At 43.5% G+C, this 23,893-nt stretch overlaps 1 protein-coding gene across 1 annotated transcript in view; it reads right to left on the bottom strand.

The window, feature by feature from the left end:
- Nucleotides 1-23,886, bottom strand: part of PARP14 (poly(ADP-ribose) polymerase family member 14) — a 51,068-nt gene extending 27,182 nt beyond the window's left edge. Inside the window, exons 1-6 of the mRNA XM_066241638.1 lie at nucleotides 23,631-23,886; nucleotides 15,644-15,777; nucleotides 13,836-13,869; nucleotides 8,394-8,582; nucleotides 5,412-5,648; nucleotides 1,912-4,154 (exon numbers count right to left, since the gene is read on the bottom strand). Coding sequence (XP_066097735.1) covers nucleotides 1,912-4,154; nucleotides 5,412-5,648; nucleotides 8,394-8,582; nucleotides 13,836-13,869; nucleotides 15,644-15,777; nucleotides 23,631-23,823 — 3,030 coding nt within the window. The 5' untranslated portion in view covers nucleotides 23,824-23,886. The remainder of the gene's footprint in view (nucleotides 1-1,911; nucleotides 4,155-5,411; nucleotides 5,649-8,393; nucleotides 8,583-13,835; nucleotides 13,870-15,643; nucleotides 15,778-23,630) is intronic.
- Between the last annotated feature and the right edge of the window lie 7 nt (nucleotides 23,887-23,893).

Genomic DNA, 23,893 nt, shown 5'->3' with positions numbered 1-23,893 from the left:
CCAAAAAATATTTTTAAAACCCTTAAAATTTGGCCCTGGCCGGTTGGCTCAGTGGTGGAGCGTCGGCCTGGCGTGCAGAAGTCCCAGGGTCGATTCCCAGCCAGGGCACACAGGAGAAGCACCCATCTGCTTCTCCACCCCTCCCCCTCTCCTTCCTCTCTGTCTCTCTCTTCCCCTCCCGCAGCCGAGGCTCCATTGGAACAAAAGATGGCCCGGGCGCTGGGGATGGCTCCTTGGCCTCTGCCCCAGGCGCTAGAGTGGCTCTGGTCGCCACAGAGCGATGCCCCGGATGGGCAGAGCATCGCCCCCTGGTGGGCATGCCGGGTGGATCCCGGTCGGGCGCATGCGGGAGTCTGTCTGACTGCCTCCCCGTTTCCAGCTTCAGAAAAATACAAAAAAAAAGAAAAAGAAAACAAACCCTTAAAATTCATTAATAAAAGGATAACCCAATTTAAAAGTGGTCAAAAGATCTGAATAGGTATTTCTCCAAAGAAGACTGGCAAATGGCCTTCCCTAGGAATCCCTTCCTCAGGCCTGCCTACACCTCAAGCAGGGAAGTCACATCTGGCACAGCAGGGGCTTCCGGAACTGCTGTTTGCATTATTTAGAACCTGTGTTAAAAAGGTTGTTAAATAATTTTTTCTGTTTGTTTTTTTATTTTTCTTTTAATTTTATTTAGAATGTCTTATTGACACTAATAAGAGTACACAGATTTCAAGTAAACATTTCTATAGCATTTGAACAGTTGATCACCCAAAATCAAATCATTTTTCGTTACCATATATTTGTCCCTCTTTACACCCATCTCTCCCCCAAATCTCCCTTCCCCTGGTCACCACCTCACTTTTATCTATATCCATGAGTCTCAGTTCTATATCCCACCTATGTGTGAAATAAATACGGTTTAAAAAAAACATGTCATCCTCTGGCAGACCTACAAGAATTGTCCCCACATAAGACCCAGACCCTTCCCAGGTACAGTCTCTACTTTCTTCCTCATATTTTCTTACTGGTGACAGGTGTTGCTGGGCCCTCAGACTCAGGCCTCCGTGCTCAACCTGACTCTGCTCCATTGACGAGATCCCTGTCTTCTGTCCTCATCCCATGCTCTAATTTTTCTGTATCTGCTATCAGTAAATTAGACAGGAAATGAACCTTAGGTTTGCCAAAATATGACAGGTGTGAGGCACTAAAAAAGTATAGCATAGCCTGACCTGTGGTGGCGCAGTGGATAAAGCATCGACCTGGAAATGCTGAGGTCGCCGGTTCGAAACCCTGGGCTTGCCTGGTCAAGGCACATATGGGAGTTGATGCTTCCAGCTCCTCCCCCCTTCTGTCTCTCCTCTCTCTCTCTCTGTCCCTCTCTTTGTCTCTCCCTCTCCTCTCTATAATGAATAAATAAAAAAATAAAAAAAAAAAAAAAAAGTATAGCATAGCCTGACCTGTGGTGGCGCAGTGGATAAAGCATCGACCTGGAAATGCTGAGGTCGCCGGTTCGAAACCCTGGGCTTGCCTGGTCAAGGCACATATGGGAGTTGATGCTTCCTGCTCCTCCCCCCTTCTCTCTCTCCTCTCTTTCTCTCTCTCTCTCCCTCTCTCTCTCCTCTCTAAAAATGAATAAATTAAAAAAAAAAAGTATAGCATAGCCTTGTGAGTGTCAACAGATTTTCACATTTACTGAAAACCTAGTGACCTGAATACACTTCCAGTTCGCAGACATCACTGACCAATCTCTATCACTAAATGCCATGGTGAAGTAGCCCAATTTTTTAAGGGAACCTGTTTCCAGGCCAGAATGAATGGCATGGGATTCTCTCCCTTGATTCTCCCCTTGATCATAATCCTCCTTTGGCAACACACTCCCTGCCGCTGCAGAACCTTAGTGGGTGTTCTGTAAATAGGGACACTCACAGTGGCATTCTGCACATCTTCTTTCACCAGAAGGATCCTCAGGCCACCCGGGCACACCAGCATTCGTCTGCTTCCATCGCCTTTTCTCTGGTGGAGCGGGACTGCTGGGAAACTCGGCGGGGAGGCGGTATCAAGCGGGGTGTCTTTAAAGACAGTGTTCACAGTTTCAACAAAGGCCTCAACAGTCTTCTCAGCCGAATCCACAAGGTAAATCTCTTTCAAGGTGCGTCCATCTGAGTTATACTGGAAGTTTTCTTTGATGGCCAAAACAATGGTCTTCACACACTGGGATAAGGGAAAGTGATAGTTTCCAGAACTAATGGCAGGGATGGCGATGGATTGGTGCTGGTATTTTTCAGCCAAATGGAGACTTTCTTCCACAGCTCTTTTCAACTGGAACTCACACTGCTGGGCATTCTTTTTCTCCCACACGGGCCCTACTGCGTGGATCACATGGTGGTATGGGAGCTTTCCTGCTTTCGAGATGGTGGCATGGCCAGGTGGGATCTTGCCCTTGTCCTTCACTATCTGATAGCAGTCTGCTTGCAGCTCAGGGCCAGCTGCTTTTGAAAGAGCAGCGCCAAGGCCCCCGTTGAGGCGAAGGTCCTCATTTGCCGAATTTACCACCACTTCGACTGGAAACTGTGTCAAGTCACCTTGCTGTACGATCAGTGAGATTCCAGGGCCCAAGTCTGTCCTAGAGTAGCACTTCTGCTCATCAGTGCCACCTCCCTCTTTTTCTTCATCCTGCAATAGTTCCACAAAACAACCAAACGATTGTCTGACCTCACGTTTACAATACCATGCTTTATCCTGGAAGACCTGGCTGGCTCCTGGCTTATCAATACAGATGGTTTTAACAAAAACTGAATCCCTGGCTTCCTTGAGGATGTTCATTCCCTGCAGGACTTCGGCCTTTGAGCCAGTTAGTAAAATGCCCCTTGGTTTGTTCCAAGAATTGAACTCTACATGAACATTTATCTTCTTCATCTTTTGCAAGAATAGCTTTTTCTCTGCTTTTAAATAATCTAAAACTAAGGGAGGATTTATTTCAAATAATCTCACTATTTTTGTGTTTTTTTCCACAAAGTCATAAAGGAGGCTGTAGACATCATCTACTTCTTTCACACAGCCTGCAATCATGACCTCACCTGTGGTTTCTGAAGTTACCTCATTGATTATTACAGTCTTTGAGGAAGAATTATGTTTCTTATGCAAATTGCCAGTAATCACTTTCCATTTCTTGCTGTTAAGAAGTTCTTTGTCCTCAATGTTTATGCGCTTATAACTTAAAGCACTCTCCATTTGCATTTCAGCTTCCAACAGGTCTTGAGGAAAACAGCCAGTTAAGAAAACAGTTATATCCTTTAGTTCATAAACTGCAAGAATATTCCGTGTTATAAAAAGAGACTTAGAGAATTGTGCACAGTCGACCTGCCTCAAAAACCAGACAACCTCAGGGGGGGGCTGAATGCTTTTCTGAGCCATGTTGTACACCTTCTCCTGGATTTCACACTTTACTTTATACACCTCTACATTGAGTCCTTTAAAACACATGTGTTGAGTGTCTTGATCATAAGAAATCTCCATCTCTGGGTACTCCGTGCAGAAATGCTCCTGTACACCGCTAAGGCACAACAGTGAATACTTTCCTGGAGAAACGGCCACTTTTTCCTGCACGCTTTGCTCTTCTCTTTTAATTTTTTGAGTGGTGTTTTCTATTAATTCCTTAATTTGTGGTTCAATGTTTTGTATATCCTCTGATTTCCCCAGTAAGGTTACAACCCCCGTAAGTGTATCAAACTCAATCAAAATTCTATCATCTTCTAAATTGTTTTTTATGGCGTCCCACACTATGGGATCCACTTTAAATAGGGTAACTTTGTATCGAGACTTGATGTCAGAGAAAGCTGTGGAAACATCCTTCTTCCAGTTCTTGATTCTTTGTCTTCCTTGATTGACTAAGGTGGCCGCAGGTCTGATGGTAACTTCACCATCCAGTTGGGACCATGTCAGCTCACAGTGACAACGTCTCACTTCTTCATTTATCTCCTCAATCAGGTGATTGTTTTTATATAAGAACTTCCATAAATGAAGATCCAACCGTTCTTTAAATGGTGCCGGAAGCTTGATCACAGGCTTCTCCTTTCCGTACAAAGCTGTACCCAAAGAGGCGTAGTATGGGAACAGAGAGAGCGGCATGTTATTGATGTCAAGTTTCTTGGTCATGATGGTGTCTAACACTTAAAAGGAAAGAAATAAAACAAAGTAATTCCAGTGTAATATGCTTCAAATGAAAACAAACAAAGCTTTCCTGTTCTAGAGGGGAAAGTCCTAATGTTTGTAGAACTTTGATGTTACAACATGGTAATAAAAGCAGCTCTATTCTCAAAGTGCTCAAAAGTGAATTGATGTGCATTAACACTACATAGGTATCCCTTGTTTAATGGAATAATTACTGTCCAGCCAACTTCTTTCTATGTGTAATGATCATTTTTTTCTGGTAACTGATACTGTTTTTCTGGTAATGCTGATATACCATCACCGATGTATATATATCTCTACCTGAGGCCAAGATGAGGCCAAGGGAGATTTAAAGAACATGCAACAGAAACTCCTCTTTTCTTCCTTTGCCCAAGGAACATGAGATCTTTTATTCCACTTTAATCTAAACCATACCTTCACCCTATTTTCTCCAACTTATAAAAAGCTGAAAGGAGGTTCCTCCCAGTCCCCCATGAAACAATTTACCTTGAGTGGGGGGCATGTTAGACAATCCTGTCTCATGCCCCCCAGTTAACCCCAAACACAATGTCCCTTCTTTCCCTAAGAAGTCTAGTCCCCTAATTCCTACTCCTCAGTCTTGACCTCTGAACATCAAGGGAATCTCCAAGCTGACTTTGCACATGGCTCAGGGAACTGGCAATCTATGTCTGCAAAACGCTCAGAAGTGTTTTTCCTAAGGTTCAACTAGACATGGTTTTCACAGGGTCACTGTAAAGAGCAACCCAGCGGGCATCCACTGATCATGTGAAATCACCCCAAATAATTTCTGGATCATGACACTGACTGGTGAAAGGGGAAGTAGTGATACTATTTAGAAACTGAATGTGTTTTTGAGCATTTCTTTATCTAACTTTGTTGAAATTAACTTGAGAATTTCTACCAAGTATATAGCTAAAACACAGATCATCTCTATTTTAATACATTATTTCCAGGATTCTAAGAATTATTTTTTTTCAGTTCATCATAGGTAGAGACTGGTAAGAGAATCTCTTTATATATTTCAAAAATTTGACAATGCTTCTCTAAAGTCTGAATCACTGGACACATTAATCATCATATCCCAGGTGAACAGCATTTCTAATTGAACTGTCAATAAAATATAGGAATAAAAAATAAAATACCTCAAATTCCAACCAATAATTGTTAAGATCTGCTAACATAGTTTAATTTATGCCAGGTAATAAGGTTTTCAAAATCAGACTAGTAGATATTACCTTTTTTGTCAAAAAATTCAATCAGAGCCGAACTCTCGTCAGGAAAACATTCAATACTGAGAACTTTTCCTCCTCCATTTTGAGGATTTTCAAATAAACCTTTCAAAGTAGAGTTGTCAATACCAGGCGGCAGGTTTTCAACCCTGATTGTTTTTGTCACTTCCAGAAGTCTTGGAGAAAGCTGGAGTTTTTTGACTAAAGTGTGCTTGGTGCAATCATCAACAAACTTCATGACATCTACAAACCAAAATCAACTAATTAGAAAATTATGATTGTATCTTTATATTATACAGAACAAACCATCTGAATGTTGAGATAAAGTGGGGGGAGGAACTAAGTACTCAATTTTTAGACAAAAGATTATAATTCCTAAATGAGAATTTACATGCCTAAAATTCCTAATCTCTGAACAACAATGCAATATATGAATGTCTTACCAGGATTACTGCCACTGAGCCGCGTCCCTCTCTCTGCTTACAGCCCTCTCCAACCATTGACAGAGCCACCTGAGTGCTCTCTGACCTTACAGATCTCATTTCTCCCTTTCTCAAGTCTTTCATGACTCTCCATTACCGGCAGGCGTGAGTTCACACTCCTTAGCTAGGCTTACAGTTCCCTTGTCTATTTGACTCCACACTAATTTCTAAATATCACCTCTGGTTATTCCCTACCATTCATTTCATTTTCCATACTGCCACAGAAACTAGTCATTATTTTGAAAATCTGTTCTCTTTTGCCTGTGTATATATGACCTCCTGTGCCTGAAATGATCCTCTTCAATTTTTAAATTTTGATTCTATTCCTTCTTCAGGACTCAGCCCAATTATCTCTTTCAAATAACTATTGATGGTGGGCCCACGATGTGTCAGGCACTGCGTTAGGAGCTGGGGAGAGAAAGAGATGAATATAACAAGTTCCTGAACATGCCCCAGCCAGGAAGGAGGAAGTCTTGAAAGGAAGCAAGTGGTCTACCGTGGGATCAAGTTAGGTGGGAAGACTAATACTGGCACTCAGACAAGGATTCCCAGAGTAAGTCCTCACTGATAGGAGTTTTGAAGGATGAAGAAGAGTTTACCAGATGGATAAGGGGAGGAAACATTTCAGGCAGGGGCACAAAACAACCTAGTATGTTTGGAGCCTGATAGACTGGTACTGCTGGAGCCTAACCTGCACAGGAGGGAGCAGGCAGGGCAAAGCCGAGCCATCTTGCTTGGGTCCCTCTCCCCCCACTCCCCACAGCCTGCTGTTCACAGCCTAGGGAGGCAGCTTCTCCTCTTGCATCTTCATTATGCACTTATGTGTGGGTTTCCGCCCTGCCCCATATGAATTCTTCAAGAGAAGGGACCAAGAATTATTCATCTCTCTACCCACAGGACCTAGACAAGTGCACACAGTAGACATTCAAAATTTTTGATCAATGAACAAAAGCAAGTCCATTTAGTTTTACCTTTGTAAGAAATAATCATAAATTTGAAATAAGAACAGCTCCCTTTATTGAATCTTTATCCTGTCTCAGGTACTATGCTAAGAGCTTTACAAACATTATCTCATCCAATCTTCACAGAAACTGTCTCAGGTAGGGTATTATTAATTCCACATTATGGGTGAAGAAAATAGAGCACACAGAGAATAGTAACTTGGCCAACTTCAGATAATTATTTAAGTGGTGAAGTTGGAATTATGACTCCTTGATCTGTGCTCTTAATTAACCATCCCACTGCCACAGCTATGAAATAGTGAGGGCTCAGAATTTGGAAAGTTCCCTATTTTTCTGGAGATGGATCTCCCAACCCAGACTCCCCCACAGACCTGAGTGCCCATTTTCTGCATCAGATGTACTTTTTCTTGCTGCGTATGTGGATGACTGTGAAAATACTAAGAAGATATATAGTAAAAGAGATCAGAACAGGCTACACAGAGGTATGCTGTCCGAATTCAAATCTAGTTCCTTCATTGACTGCATCTCTGCATCTCTGTCTTCTCAAATGTAAAATGAGGAATAATATTAATAATCTCAAAAAGTTGTTGAAAGGAACAAATCAATTAATACAAGTAAACAGTAGTCTGGCCAGTGATGGCACAGTGGATAGAGCATCAACCTGGGACACTGAGGCCCTTGATTCGAAACCCCGAGGTCGCTATCTGGAGCATAGGCTCATGGGCTTGAGTGCTGGCTCACCAGCTTGAGCATGGGGTTGCCAGTGTGAGCATGGGCATACTAGCTTGAGTGCGGGTTCATTGGTTTGACCACCAGATCATCGACATGATCCCAAGGTTACACTGGCTTGAGCCCAAAAATCGCTGGTTTGAAGCCCAAGGTCACTTGCTTGAGCCCAAGGTCTCTGGCTTGAGCAAGGGGTCACTGAGTCACTGAGTCACTGAGTCACTGATTCTGCTTGAGCCCCCCCCCCATCAAGGCACTTATGCGAAGCAATCAATGAACGACTAAAGTGAAGCAACTATGAGTTGATGCTTTTTATCTCTCTCCTCCCCCTCTCTCCCTTCCTCTCTTTCTTAAAAAAAAAAAGTAAAGAACTTAGCAAAGTACCTGACTTACAGTAACACTGTATGAGTGTTTGCTAGTATTATTATTATCTTCAATTTGGTAACATAGATCAATATTTACTTCTTTCAGTGAGGTAACATATATGAAGATGCTGACTCCTGTGCCTGGAATCACCTGAAGAACCTTGGACTTTATTTAGATTTCTATTTGGGTGTCTGTCTGTCTGTCTCTTCTCTTTCACACACACACACATACACCCCTATATAATAAACTTTAATTTATTAAATATACCAGAACTTAGATTCAAACCAAAATTGCTTCTTTTTTAAATATAAAATGATCTATATTAACTTGGAATCCTCTCTCACTAGCTACTACAAATAGTCAAACTTCCAAAGATATGCATTAGCTGGGTGTCTCAAATCCTAAAAGTGTAATGCAAAGAAGACTGAAAATGAAGTGCCATTTAATCTTACCTATATATTTTTGAAAGGTAACTATGGCAACATTCAAATCTCGTATTATTTCCAATTGAAAATCAACACTGGACATGCCACTTATATTCTCCACTAACATGACTAACATCATGTCATTCATAGTTGCTTGGAGATTTTCAAATGCAACCAAAGAGGGAATATCTTCCATTTTCGTATCTTCTGATGCATCTGATTTTAGGGATACAAAAAAAAAGTGAAGACATTATATTTACCTACCATGGTCTTAGCAAAGTACATTATCATGAGACACTGCCCTCTTTCCTTCCCAACCTCTTAGCTAACTCAAATAAAAACAGACCATAGACAGTTTTTGCTTAAATCAGTTATGATAATGATGTGCAACTCTATTACACCTTTCTCTGCTGACATAAACTTCTATCACAACACCATATTATAATTAATGAACTCAATTTCTTAAAAGCAAGGAATATGTTTATGCATCCTTGTATTGCTAGCACATGGTACATACTTGAGGCTCAGGAAATGTTTGTTGAATTGGAGATTTACTGCTCAGATAGCTGATGATACCAAACATGAACATCATCTAACACTTTATGCTCCGAAAAGCAGTAACTTTCCATCACTTGAAGAGAAAAAAAAGGTACTTACACTCAATGACTAAGGAATACAGGGAAGGTAAAATGCCCTAGAGAGCTGAATGTGTACATCAAGCCCACTGAATAGTAGCAATCACTCCAGCCAACTTGTTCCTCTCCATTGTTGACCATAAGTAAGTTACACTCATAAAGAAGATCAGTCTCACTCTATGCTTGTAGTGAATTCCAGTGTAGTGAATGAAGCGTTATGGGTACAATATGATCTTTAGACATTCTCTGAGCAACTATTCAATTGGAGCTCTTATTATGTTCAAGGTACTGGAAATGTGGAGAGGGTTCATACAAAAAATATTAGATCAAGGAACTTACAGATTTTGTAACGGGGGTATTCAAGAAAAATTGAGAAAGGGAACTGACATTTGTAAATGTTTATTATAGTCGAGTAAAATGCCATGTGCTCATAATTCAACTTATTTTCTTTCTAGGAAACATTTCCCAGATTTTCTACAATTATATTCTTATAGTAGAGTCATGTGGCTAATGGTATATGGGTGGAAGTGGTGAATCCCACTTCCAAGCATGGCCAATACAAGTCTTTTTTATATGGGTTGCCATTCTCCCTAGCAGTGACTTTGTAGGCAACATATCAAGGGTAATGGTCTCAAAAGATAGAATGACTGTGTGAAGTGGTTTAGACTCCACCCACTGCCCTAGCTGCTGACTACACTGAAATGTGATCTGGAGGCTGTTATAGCCGTTACATTACCCCAACAAATACTTTCTGTGTGCTGGATGTGGCACCATGCACAGACACTCGTGCCAAATAAAAAATAGCTCAAGGATTCAATAACATAAACTAGCATTTGATGAGATGGGTATGACAGTGCAGAATGAGTTCTGGACTGGGAGTGAAGCTATATGAGTTCAATCCTTGACTCCACCACCTTTTAGCCATAGACCTTAGGCACATCTCTAATTATAAAATGACAATATTAGACTAAGTGAATGGTAAAAGCCTTGCCAGCAATATAGTTTTATCAGCCCATGACTATTAGAATCCTCATCACAAGAGAGACTTGGTTAACTGCCAAATACAGAGCACCAAGAGTCAAGCCAGGATTTCAAGAAAGAGAGAGAAAGGGATTGGGCTTGCTTGGAAAGGCTTTAGAGAAGAGGAGGAAGCTGAGTAGATCTTGAAGGGTATATGGAATTTAAGTAGAAAAAAGTGGGGGAGAGAGCATAGTGAGCAACAGAAGTACAGGCAGAGTTGTTTTTTGGTTTTTTGTTTTTTATAATTTTTTTAAAGACTTTATTCAATTTTCAGAGAGGAGAGAGAGGGAAAGAGGGGGAGAGAGAGAGAGAGAGAGAGAGAGAGAGAGAGAGAGAGAAAGGGGGAGGAGCAGGAAGCATCCACTCCCATATGTGCCTTAACCAGGTAAGCCTGGGGTTTTGAACCGGCGACCTCAGTGTTCCAAATCTATGCTTTATCCCACTGCGCCACCACAGGTCAGGCCAGGCAGAGTTTTGTGATGGTACCAAACTGTTTAGGAAATGGTAATCTGACCAATAAAGCTCAGGGAGCTCTTATGTACAGAGATGTAAGAAATAAGGCCAGAAGAGTCAGCTTCATCCGGAACTTAGTCTGGACTTTATCTTGCAGTCAGTGGTAAGAGCGAGTCAGGGAAGGTTTCTGTGAAAACGATGACCAGCCATCCAGTGATACAAAGGACTGGTCAGATTTAAGAAGAAGGACATCAGATACAGAAGGGCCCAGCAGTGTACTCCTACAATACTGTTTTTGTAAAGTAATAATGGGGGCGTGGAGTGAGAGAGGAATGGATGAGGAAAACTTTTAAAAAATTGATGTCTCGGCCTGACCAGTGGTGGCGAAGTGGATAAAGCGGCAACCTGGAAACGCTGAGGTTGCCAGTTCAAAACCCTGAGCTTGCCTGGTCAAGGTACATATGGGAGTTGATGCTTCCTGCTGCTCCCCCCTTCTCTCTCTCTCTCTCCCCCTTCTCTATAATGAATAAATAAAATCTTAAAAAAAATAAAAATTAAAAATTGATGTCTCTATGACCAACATGTGAAAGCTTAAAGAGAAGACTAAAATTTCTAGCAGGTGACGGCAGACTGGTTGCATACTTTAAGAGAAATGCAGAAGACAGAAGAGGGCACTGGTTTGGAGGCAGGTGACACAGGTGACTTCAGACTTGTTGGCTCTAACATATTTGCCAACAGAAAGATCAGACACAAGTTCTGGAATTTATAAGAGGGTCCAGGCTGGAAATAGGGACTTGGAAAAAACAGAACTTGCTGACCACAAGTGACCAACAGTCACTTTCTCTGCTCTTGCTCATCTCTCTTCTAGTTCTTCTCCTTGCTGGTCTCCACCTTTCAGGCCCAGCCCAATTAGCCTAGCCTGGACCAGGACACCGGCTTAGTGCTCACATCCCCTGCTGTGGGTGTGTACCTTGATTGGCCTTCTCCTGCTCTACCAGAAGCTGCTCTACCAGCTTGAAGCTCTGGGTTTCAGGTATGCCTATTACATCCATGGTGGTGGCCTGTGCTTTCCTCATCCCAGAGATATGGGGCCTATCGGGTAACCACCCTCCATCCTTATTTAACTCAGGTCTGAAAACTGTCTACACAATTCCAGTTAATTCCAGGAGTTTTAGCTTTAGGGCCTCTGTCAAGACTCAGTATGGAGCAACCATTCAGCGAAAGACCTCCTCTTCCGTCCCTTAAAGGGGTTAACTTAAGTATCTTCTTCAAAACTATACAATGTTTTGGCTGGTTAGAGTCCGGGTCAGGTAAAAACAAGTTAGTAAATGGGTCTAAAATTTCCAGGACAATGAAAAGTTCAGTTGTGAAGTGGGACTAGATGACTGTCCCTGAGAATACTCACACTTGGGAGTCTTAAGCAAATCTGAAGCAGTGCGAATAAATCAGTAGAGACAGAATTAGGGTAAAATCTATGAAACCATAAGAAACACAGACTTGATTAAATTCTCAATGTGAGAAATGGTACAGATATAAATGTAGAACTATAAAACCACTCCTTGGTCTAATTGAACTTAAGGGTACAGCATGTAAGGTATCTTCCAAGAAATAGGAAAAGATTTAGGGGGTTACAATGAACATTGGGAGTTGGGTAAGTCTAGTAACTGAAAAATGGAAAGCAGGAATTACTCTAAAGAGACAAAAATAAAATCTTATCTTATAAGAATCATGACAGCCCTGGCCAGTTGGCTCAAAGGTAAAGCATTGTCCCAGCCTGTGGATATCCCAGGTTCAATTCCAGTCAGGGCACACAGGAGAAGTGACCATCTGTTTCTCCACTCCTGCCCTTCCCCCTTCTCTCTTTTTCTTTCTCTCTCTCCCCTCCTCCCACAGCCATGACTCAATGGATTCAACTGAGTTGGGGGGGGTTGCTAAGGATGGTTCCAAGTGGCCTCTGCCTCAGGTGCTAAAAATAGCTCGGTTGCCAAGCAACAAAGTAAGGGCCTCAGATAGCCAGAGCATTACCCCATAGAGGGCTTGCCAGGTGGATCCAGGTCTCATTCATGTAGGAATCTGTCTCTCTGCCTCCCCTCCTCTCACTTAATAATAATAATGATTAAAAAAAGCACAAGATTCTTAAGGAAACCATGCATATTACATCTTACAGTTTAATAGTAAATCCATGTTAGATAATCTATACATCCCTACCCAGTCTTTTACCAACAATGGCAGCTCTCATCCTAGTGCCATTTTCAAAAAGAGGAAGTTGCAAAAATCTAAACATGGTCTCAAGACAATTTTATCTTTAGAAGAAAACGTTTACATATTATTTTGGAACTGCTTTTCCCCAAGATCTGGATATATGTCTCTCTTTATCGCTTTGACTTAGCCATTCAACACGTTTCATCATTTCCTCCCCTTTATAACAGCATGCTTAGCTGGGACAACTGGCTGCTTCCTTAGTAAATGTCAGGTGCCACAGACCCGCACCCAGACACTAGTTAAGCAACAGAGTCCAAAACAGCTACTAGGTTTCTGTCTCTTGCTCACAGCAGGTGGTCTGAGAAGAGCTGCTGCTGGTCTGGAGGGCTGCACCCACATTCTGCACCCAGCACTCAGGAGCTTTCATCCACAGAGGATCACGCCGTCCTGTTGTGGCTCCAGAGAACAGCACTTTCCACACCCAGGGCTCAGAAATTGACTTAGCCACACACAGCGCCCATTGATACATCATGTTTTTGCTTCTTAATGTCAGATGGGCACAAGTGGGCTCTAAAGGTCAGTTCTTCACCACCTTCCAGGCACCTCTTTGCTCTCCCTTCAATTGCAAGGTACTGTATTCCCCCATGTATAAGATGCACCTTAATTTTGGGGCCCGAATTTTGAAAAAAAAAGTAATACATAAAATTACTGAACTCAAGTTTTATTCATCATAAAATTCATACAACTCCTCATCACTGTTAAAACTCCCATCCATTAGCTTGTCCTCATCTGTGTCTGATGACGAATCACTGCCTACAACGAGTGCAAAAACAAGCGCAAAAAAAGCAGGAAATGCAAGTAAAAAAAAAACCTACAACCACTGTATAAGACGCACCCAGTATTTAGACCCCAAAACGTTCGGAAAAGGGTGCGTCTATACATGGGGGAATACGGTATCTCCCAGCCCCACAGAGGAGCTGTTCCCATCCTTCTGACCTGAGCCCAGTGTTCCCCCTCTCTGCACAGCTGGCTGAGAGTATAAAGACAATGCAACCCAAGGCATCTGCAAGCTGAGAAAGCCCTGCCCTCTGAAGTAAAGATGAAAACGGTGATGTCCACAAGGGCCTCAGGCAGGCCAGTCATCTCAACTGAGACTTACCTGGTTCTTCGCCATGTTTTTTGGTCTTGGATTTCTGAAATTCAAACAATAAAGTAGCATTAATAAATTACTAATAATTTCTTTACATTAAGAAAATATGGAAAAATCTGTTCTTCAGGGGAGAAGACAAGATGGCGCTGGACTAGGCGGACGTACCAACATCTAACTCCCAGAACTAAGGTGGATTACAAACTGATTTTAAGACCTATCATCTGGAAAAACCAACTTTGGACTAAACTGAGAGGACTCTTCAACCAAGGAACACTGAAGAAGCCACACCGAGACTGCTTAGTGTATCCCAAGGTTCTCTTTACCAAGCCACAGTCGCAGAGCTCCAGGGAAAAGCAACCTGGTCTCATCTCTCCAGGCAGAGGAGAACAGAAGCTCCATATCCACACATGCTGCAGATGGCTTTTCCAGTCTACCTGAATCATTACCAGCTAGAAGCAGCGGTCATTGGGACTTGGACATGAGCTGCAAAGTATAGAATGGTGACAACAATTCCAGTGCCATGCGGACTTTTCCTGGATGTGGACTTTCCCTGGACTCCTGCTCCTTGGGACAGCTCCTAACAGACTGAACTGGGGTTGGGTTGCATTTTTCAGGGATTTGGCATGGTGTTGGGGCCAACTTGGACTTGGTGAACATGTTAAGGACACTACTCTTTTATGGATTCTTGCTGTATTGGCCAAGAGTTTGCTTAAAGGCTTTAATCACTGTAAAAAAAAAAATAGAAGGCTGGATAAAGAAGATGTGGCACATATACACCATGGTATACTATTCAGCTAAGAGAAATGATAACATCGGATCACTTACAACAAAACGGTGGAATCTTGATAACATTATACGGAGTGAAATAAGTAAATCAGAAAAAAACAAGAACTGCAGGATTCCATACATTGGTGGGGCATAAAAACGAGACTAAGAGACATGGACAAGAGTGTGGTGGTTACCGGGAGGGGGGGGGGGGAAGAGGGAGAGTGGGAGGGGGAGGTGAAGGGGGCACAAAGAAAACTAGATAGAAGGTGACGGAGGAGGACAATCTCTCTTTGGGTGATGGGTATGCAACAGAATTGAATGACAAGTTAACCTGGACATGTTTTCTTTGAATATATGTACCCTGATTTATTGATGTCACTCCATTAAAATAAAAATTTATTTATAAAAAAAAAAAGAAAATATGCCAGGGTCAACAGAAATGATAATGAGAAGCTCTGACAATGATGTTGTTGAATGCACCCCGTGTGTGGTGGCACAGTCACTTACTCAGCACAAAAATCATTGTAAAAATGAGTCACAAGTAACAGAAACCCCAACAAACACCAAGTGTCCGGGACAAGGGGCAAAACCTACACCTTTTCCTCATTTAACATTTATTGAGTGTTTCCTATGAACAAACACTGGGCCGTTTGCCTTACAGAGGTGGTCTCATCTAATCTTCACAACACACCTAACCAACAAGGCAGGTACTATTACTATGCCATTTTAGGAAATACTTAGTATATGCAGTATGGATCGCTATCCCCTCAAAACAACAAAAATAAGACAAATATAGCAAGTCCCAGGTTAAGAGCACTCAGGACAAAGAGATCCAAAATTCTACATCTCAAACCAGCCTTATTAGAACCCCCAAACTGTCCAAAATCAAACAAAAAGTGTGCCCTCCTTCAGTCTTCCATACCTATCTCACCACATCTGTCAACTGCATTTCTCACCCCAGTGTGAGGTATACTTTTCATCCCATCAGGTTTTCCTTGTGGTGCTTCCCATCCCATGCTTCTCCCCCTTTCACTCACTCCTTTACTTACCATTGTTGGAATTTTCTCCTCCGAGACCTTATGGACTTCATCTGGGGCTCTGGGCAACTGGACAGTTAACTTGAAATTTCCTTTTTCCGACCATACTAACACGTGGTTCTCTCTCTCCAGAACTTTTTGCCGAACTGAAATATCAAAAAGGAAGAAGAAGGAGAAGAAAAAGAGAAAGAAGGAGGAGGAGGAGGAGGAGGAGGAGGAGGAGGAGGAGGAGGAGGAGGAGGAGGAGAAGAGGAAGAAATAGTTAACTGTCAAGCAATCTCTATTCACAAAATTATTCCATCATTTCTTTAGGCTTCATGAATTGCTCAGTCATTTTCTCAAGAGAGGCCTTATGTGGTAAAAAACAGGAAAAGTTTAGCAAGCACATATGGATTTGAATTGTATCTTTTTTTTTTTTAGCACTAGAGACAGAAACATACCGACAGACGGATAGACAGACAGATAAACAGGAAGGGGGAGAGATGAGAAGCATCAACTCAGGGTTGTAGCACCTTGGTTGTTCATTGATTGCTTCTCATATGTGCCTTGACCAGGGGGCTCTAGCTGAGCCATTGCCCCCTTGCTCAAGCCAGAGACCTTGGACTCAAGCCAGCAACCTTGAGTTTTAAGCCAATGACATTTAGGCTCAAGCCAGTGACCATGGGATCATGTCCAACACCCCACACTTAAGCCAGTGACTACACACTCAAGCTGGTGAGGCTGTGCTCAAGCCAGCAACCTTGGGATTTCAAACCTGGGTCTTCAGTGTCCCAGGTCAATGTTTTATCCACTGCACCAGCACTGGTCAGGTTTGAATTCTATCTTTAAGCTTACTTTTTTTAACATTAAAGCATGTTCTAAAGCCTCATTCTTCTTGTATATTAACAAGTAATTAATAAAAATTGTTTTAGCCCTGGCCAGGCAGCTCAGTTGGTTAGAGTCCCAATACACCAAGGCTGCAGGTTCAGTCCCCAGTCAGGGCACATACAAGAATCAACCAAAGAATGCATAAATGGAGTGGAACAACAAATCAGTGTTTCTCTCTATCTTTATCTCTCTCTTTCCCTTCTCTCTTTAAAATCAGTAAAATAAATTTTAAAAATTAAAAAAGATTGTCTTATATGGTGTTACACGGATTAAGTTAAAGAAACACTATAAAGCATTTAGTATAAATAGTACTTGGTTCTCAGTAGGCACTCAGAAAGGGAACATTATTTTATTGTACAGGAAAGGGGGATAATTAAAACATCTGTCATGGTAAGCCATGGTAAACAGAATGGCCAGGTACCTAATTAAAAATCTATTTCACTCCATTCTTTAACTTGTGAAGATAGGAGCCTCGCATATGATGGTAAAAGAAGAAGAAAAGAAGGGGTGGGGAGATTTAAAAAATATATATCAGGAAGTTGGGCTGTAGCAAAAAAAAGAAAACAAAAATGGATATAAGCATTCGCAAAAAAACCTGGATTTAAATTCCAACTCTGCCACAAACTAGTTGAGTGACATTGAGAAAATGACTTCTCTTAAATCTGTTTCCTCTCTCAAACCAGCATCTGGGAATGAATTTTTATAACACCCACAGAGCTGTGCAAAGGTAAGTTATAAGAAAGAGCAGCCAGAGAGAGGAAGGGAAAGTCGGTGTCTCAGACAGTGGAGAGTAGGGAATGAGTTTAGACGAGGAGGTGTGGTCGACATAGTCAGATGGTACAAAAATGTCAGGGTAAAGGGGAACCTTTGTTCACAGGAGAAGCTCTGCTGTAAATGTTGGGTTACTATGTTGTATGCGGACACTGCTGGCTTTATGAGGACAAGGATATAGTTAGGAATTTTTCAAAAACAGGGACTTGAATATCTTTTCCACCTCAACAATCCGTGGAAGGGTAGGAGAAGTGAGGTCTTAACTCAATGCCAACTGAATGAAACAGACTCTCAGAAATAATATGAGATAAAAGGTCGGCCCTAATTTCACTATTTATGGGAGGGCAGATCTTCACAAGGACTCCTAAGGAGGCGCTCTATATGGATAAAACCCCTGAAGCCAGAGAGGAAGCTAAATTTTGTAAGTCAGGTTGTTCAGAGTCATGGACCTCTGTGATGCATTCCTTGCATTATTCCTTAGACCAGGGGTCCCCAAACTTTTTACACAGGGGGCCAGTTCACTGTCCCTCAGATCGTTGGAGGGCCGGACTATAAAAAAAACTATGAACAAATCCCTATGCATACTGCACATATCTTATTTTAAAGTAAAAAACAAAAACAGGAACAAATACAATATTTAAAATAAAGAACAAGTAAATTTAAATCAATAAACTGACCAGTATTTCAATGGGAACTATGGACCTGCTTTTGGCTAATGAGATGGTCAATGTGCTCCTCTCACTGACCACCAATGAAAGAGGTGCCGCTTTCCGAAGTGCGGCAGGGGCCGGATAAATGGCCTCAGGAGGCCGCATGTGGCCCGCGGGCCGTAGTTTGGGGACCCCTGCCTTAGACTATAGTAGAGCCCTATCCAGGCATTTAAATGTGCCAGCCTGTTCTGTGTGCAGCATGCATGGGCACCACCACTTTGAGAGGGTAGATGGCAGCAAGACCAGTGAGTGCTCTCCAACAAGGAGGTGAATCTGGGAGGAAAAAGCTGAAATTACTGATGATCAGCCACCCTTACCCATGTGAACCGTGTCCCTTCTGCACTAACCCCAAACCTTCTGCATTTACTTTTATTTAAAGAGAAGGTTTCCTTACCCCCAAAGAGACTGACAATAACTAGGAGCCAAATTATGACCAGAGAGGATGATAAATCTTCAAAGTCAAATTACACTCAATTGTTCAGAAATTCAGTGAACTATATAAAAGTAAGATATAGCTTCTAGCTTGACCCATGGCAGTGCAGTGGATTGAGTGTTGGCCTGGGATGCTGAGGGCCCCAGTTGGAGACCTCCAGGTTGCCAGCTAAAATGTGGGCTTGCCAGCGTGAGCATGGGGTCACCAACTTGAATGCAGGATTACTGACATGATCCCAAGGTTGCTGGTTTGAGCCCGAGGTTGCTGGCTTGAGCAACGGGTCACTGGTTTGGCTTAAGCCCATAGTCAAGGCATGTATGAAAAGCAATTAATAAACAACTAAAGTGAAGCAACTATGAGTTGATCCTTCTCATCTCTCTCTTCCCCCTCTCTCTCACCTTCCTGTCTTTCTCTCTCTCTCAAAAAAAAAAAAAATTCTAACATCATATTTAAAAAATAAATAAATAAAAGATATAGCTTCTAAAATAATTCCTGTGTGTTCTCCAGTAATTTCTACAGAGAAATGCTGGTGGGCTCATTCTTATTTGAATTATATGACTAAAGTCGTGTTACGCAATGAGCCTGCACCTGCTAAGACCACTTCCTGGTGTGGAGGGAGAGGTTATCTCTCTGTAAGAGAACTCCTGCCTTAGGACTGCTAGGGCAGATCATTTATTGTCAGTAAGTTCCTGGCAACTTGCTGCTGCTGAGAAAGCTGTTCCTCTGAAAGGAAACTGAAACTGACTGGGACTTTCCATTCCCCAAGAACTTTGACCATAAGAAGCCTTGACTTGCACTAAGTTTTTGAGATGTCTGTGCTGGGAGTAGCACATAAGGGCCATTGGAGCAGCCTGGGGGTGGCCGAAGGGGGTTATGGGCTAAACCATATGAAGGAAGAAGCCTGGCAGGAGACTGAAATTGGTTCTGCTTTGAGGGCTAGGACAGAATAATGTATGATCACAAAATTATACTTTGTGCTCATTGTATTTTTATGCTGTTTATATTTTCTGTAATCATCTCCCTTTAGAGTCATCAACAAACAACCGGATTCTCGAAGATTAACGCATCTGAGTCACCTGGGTGCTGGTTCAAAGTGCTGATTGCCTCCCACTCACCCACACTGAGGGTTCCCGAATCTTTAGGACAGAGCTGAGTTGTGTCTGTTTCACCTGTTATAAGTCGGGTGCATTTTGAGAAGTACCCCTGAAGGAAATGGGATACTAAAGAAGAAAGAACAGTCCCTAAGGGCCAGACCCATGGTGATATAACAGTCGAAATCAAAGTGGTAACATCCCTTGAGAAAATGTCTTACACTGCACAGCTGCCCTTCTGAGCTTTCCTTGGTATTTTGTTTTCATAAAGCTCTGAGCTAAGTGGGTCCCCTGTCCCCTACCTGTCTCACTTCCTTCTCTTATCTGTCATCCCTCTCCTTTCTGGGTTTCATCATTCCTTTCTGGATCCTTGCCTAAAGCTTTCTAATTGTTCTCATGGACTTGTAAGGCTCCTCTGGTCCAAATGCTTCTCAAACCCAGCAACAGGAAAGCAGGATCAGGTGTTGTCCAGCCCTTTCCTACAAGAATCCAATGGAAAAGGCGTGCTCTGGGAGCAGGCGATCACGTGCCTCCCAGAACAGGGCCTGGTGGGTGTTATAGGTAAACAGATTTATGGTGGATATTTGTCCTCCCCCTTTCTTTTTTTTTTTTTTTTGTATTTTTCTGAAACTGGAAACGGGGAGAGACAGTTAGACAGACTCCCGCATGCGCCCCGACCGGGATCCACCCGGCACGCCCACCAGGGGGCGATGCTCTGTTGCGACCAGAGCCACTCTAGCGCCTGGGGCAGAGGCCAAGGAGCCATCCCCAGAGCCCGAGCCATCTTTGCTCCAATGGAGCCTCGGCTGCGGGAGGGGAAGAGAGAGACAGAGAGGAAGGAGAGGGGGAGGGGTGGAGAAGCAGATGGGCGCTTCTCCTGTGTGCCCTGGCGGGGAATCGAACCCAGGACTTCTGCAGGCCAGGCCGATGCTCTACCACTGAGCCAACCGGCCAGGGCCTCCTCCCCCTTTCTTAAACAGCAACAGCAAGTGGAAAGAGAGGAGAACTCAACTGCTCAACTGCCTGTGAGGAGAAATTTCCCCATCAAAAGCTCAAAATTTCCAACTTCGTTCAGCCCAGTCTGGGGACCACTCTGAAACCAAGGGACGAGGTGCCAGCAAACTACCAATAAAGACATGTGTGCTGATCAAAGGAAGCTGTCATCCTCCTCCAATAACTCTATTTCACCCAGACAGTGTGATTCTAAGCAGCATCTCTGCTCCGCTCCCAGATAAGCCCAGAACCACTGGGAATCTCCATGACCCATGGGGAAACCATAATGTAGAGGCCAGGATAATTCCTTGGCAAGTGGAATGGGGAAACTGAGACAAAGTCATTCAAGCCAAACAATTTGAACAACTTACAGAGTTAGTGAATCACAAGACTTTATCTTCCCTAATCAAGGGCACTTGAGAACAATTGGTTTATACCTCTCCTCCTGACAGAGAATAAATAGTTTAAATCACCCTGGCCAAGGCGATAGAGGACAGAAGCCCAACTAATGCCATTTGTGCCAGCCAAACCCCAAGACAGATAAAGTCAGGGGAATAAATAACAAAAAACCTGATTAGAAGCAGAGAGACCTAAGATAAAAAGTAAAGCAGTGAAGCTGACCAGAGAATAATCCCAAACTCCCCTATATGCTCATTTTGATATATCAGCATATTAAAGAATGCAGCTGGAAAGCTGATAAATATTCTTCTGAAACCAGCCCCTGAGACCTCCCCTAAGATTCTCGCTGGAGCTGGAGAAGTGATAAAAACCCTCTGGAGCACACCCAGGCCTTTTCTCAAGCGTGAATGTTTTTCTTTCTTTCTCCTAAACTCTAAGAGTCTCCATGACACTTGCAACCAGGGTAACAAGGGGCATCAGCAGCTCCTCCCTGGCTTAACCCCCCAACCTGTCCCCAAGGCCCCCTTCTCTCTGACTTTTCAGTGAGCGGACAGCAGCCCCGCAGTGGCTCGCTTTCCTGTGGCGTTTCTAGAGAGTCAGAGCCAAGCCCCCCCCCCCCCCCCCCCCCCCCCCCCCCCGGTTCTCTCCTGTGGCTTCTAAGCTCTTTGTTCCAATGCCCTCAGCTTTTTTTTTTTTTTTTTTTTTTTTTTTTATTTTTCTGAAGCTGGAAACGGGGAGAGACAGTCAGACAGACTCCCGCATGCGCCCGACCGGGATCCACCCGGCACGCCCACCAGGGGGCGACGCTCTGCCCACCAGGGGGCGATGCTCTGCCCCTCCGGGGCATCGCTCTGCAGCGACCAGAGCCACTCTAGCGCCTGGGGCAGAGGCCAAGGAGCCATCCCCAGCGCCCGAGCCATCTTTGCTCCAATGGAGCCTTGGCTGCGGGAGGGGAAGAGAGAGACAGAGAGGAAGGAGGGGGAGGGGTGGAGAAGCAAATGGGCGCTTCTCCTATGTGCCCTGGCTGGGAATCGAACTCGGGTCCCCCACACGCCAGGCCGACGCTCTACCGCTGAGCCAACCGGCCAGGACCCAATGCCCTCAGCTTTAATAACTGTATTCTCAACATCACCTGAACTCCTGTTGTGAAATCCTTCTAGCACCTAGTCAAGAAACCACACCACAGGCCAGCCTGTGGCAGACCTGTCTGGCCCCATCCCTGCCGGAAAACAGGAACTCCGCACATTGCTTAGCCCCTTTATTTCCCCACCTAAAAATTAACAGAAAGATAAAGGGTTCTCCTCCCCTCTCTCAAATGGAGCGTTGACCATTCTCAAAGAATCAGGTACCAAATTCAGAACAACACACAAATATGTCTCTTCCATCCCTGCACTGACTTTCATTCAGCGGTGGGATTCAGCCAGTTCCCACGGGTTCGGCAGAACTGATACCTAATTTTTTGTTGAGTTCGGCGAACCAGTTGTTAAAATGGCACTTGTAACCAGGGTTCTCTCTAAGGTGGGTGCCTGGGCAGTCGCCCAATGTGGAAATCAGAAATTTATAATCCTCACTCATTTTTAACATTCATCTGTGGAACAGCGTGTTCTAAGCATCCACAGTAATGTTCATTCTGTCATAGGTGAAAAAACTTTGACGGAACTATGCTTGTAATATTTATTTATTTATTTATTTATTTTTGTAATGTTTTATTTATTTACTCATTTTGTAAAGCTCATTATACCTTTGATGAAATACTACATTTTAATTTCCTCACATTTGTTACTTCAGTCACCTGTTTCTAATACTGTATATCAAATACAATGACTATTAGTCTAATCGGCCTACCTCTACAGGAATGAGATCCTACTTCTACAGTGAAAAGATGATTAAGGATAAGTCACGGCCATGATGCTCAGATAAAAGCAAAGAAAACTGCAAGGGAGGACGCCAAACAGGAAGTATGGAAATATCTTAACAGTTTAATTGGTTTTTGTCAGGTATTATTATTTAATTTTTTTTCATTAATATTTTAAAACTCTTTCTTATAACAATCTAGTTCTGTGTACCTCTTTTATTGTTCTTATTTAAGTCTTAAATGCATGAAGTAATAAACTACTTTTTGGTACAGTATATCTTTTTTTATAGTTAAAACGGTCATTAGGGCAGAGAACCGGTTGTTAAATTATTTGGATCCCACCACTGCTTTCATTGTTAAGGACTCACTTGTCTTCACTCAGAACACTGCATGAATCGCCTAAAAGGTCTGATTTTCATGGCCTCTCCCAACAGAAATCAATGTACTTACTTTCAACGAAATTTATCTCCCTAAAGTATATTTGGACATACTCTCCCTGGAAACTTTCTCTTCCCATAAACCTGGGGAGTTCTAGAACTGCTGATTTAACAGGCCGAAGACAAAAAGCTCAACAGATGCAACTCTGCCAGTAACGTACTATGTAGCCTCCTAAAACAAGATGAGTCAACCAGTGATTAGCTTTCCATACTAACTTGCGCAGTTCCTCCACCACCTCCATCCGGGCAGCACCGCTGAGCGCCTGGAAGCGCAGGGCAGAGAAGCTCAGCGACCCTCGCACGGGGCATTTTGCAACCCCTCATTGCTGCTGTTGGAACTGGGCGGACTCTCGCGCCGCCAGCCCCAGTCCCAAGTTTCCCCAGGCCGGGCGTGGGGAGCCCGGTTGTTCCCTACCCTCACCCCCTCCCAGGGCGCCCCTCACCGTCGTGCGAGTAGAAGAGCACCAGGAAGCGGTCCGGGTTCCCGGGGTCCCGGCGGACCTCACACTCCCCGCCTCCCGATTTCTTCTGGCTCTGGAAATACACCTGCAACTTGGTGCTCAAGTTCTGCGGGGGGTTGTAGCCCCAGGACCCCTCGACCAGCAGCGGGAAGTGGCGGGGGCCAGAAGCAGCCATCCCCGCTCAGCTCCGCTGCTCCGGCCGGGACTGCCAGACTCACCCCAACTCGGGGCGGTTAACTTCGCCT

Source organism: Saccopteryx bilineata, chromosome 8 (genome assembly GCF_036850765.1).
Source record: "Saccopteryx bilineata isolate mSacBil1 chromosome 8, mSacBil1_pri_phased_curated, whole genome shotgun sequence".
NCBI classification, from domain to species: Eukaryota; Metazoa; Chordata; class Mammalia; order Chiroptera; family Emballonuridae; genus Saccopteryx; species Saccopteryx bilineata.
This window is presented reverse-complemented; position numbering and strand designations above follow the sequence as displayed.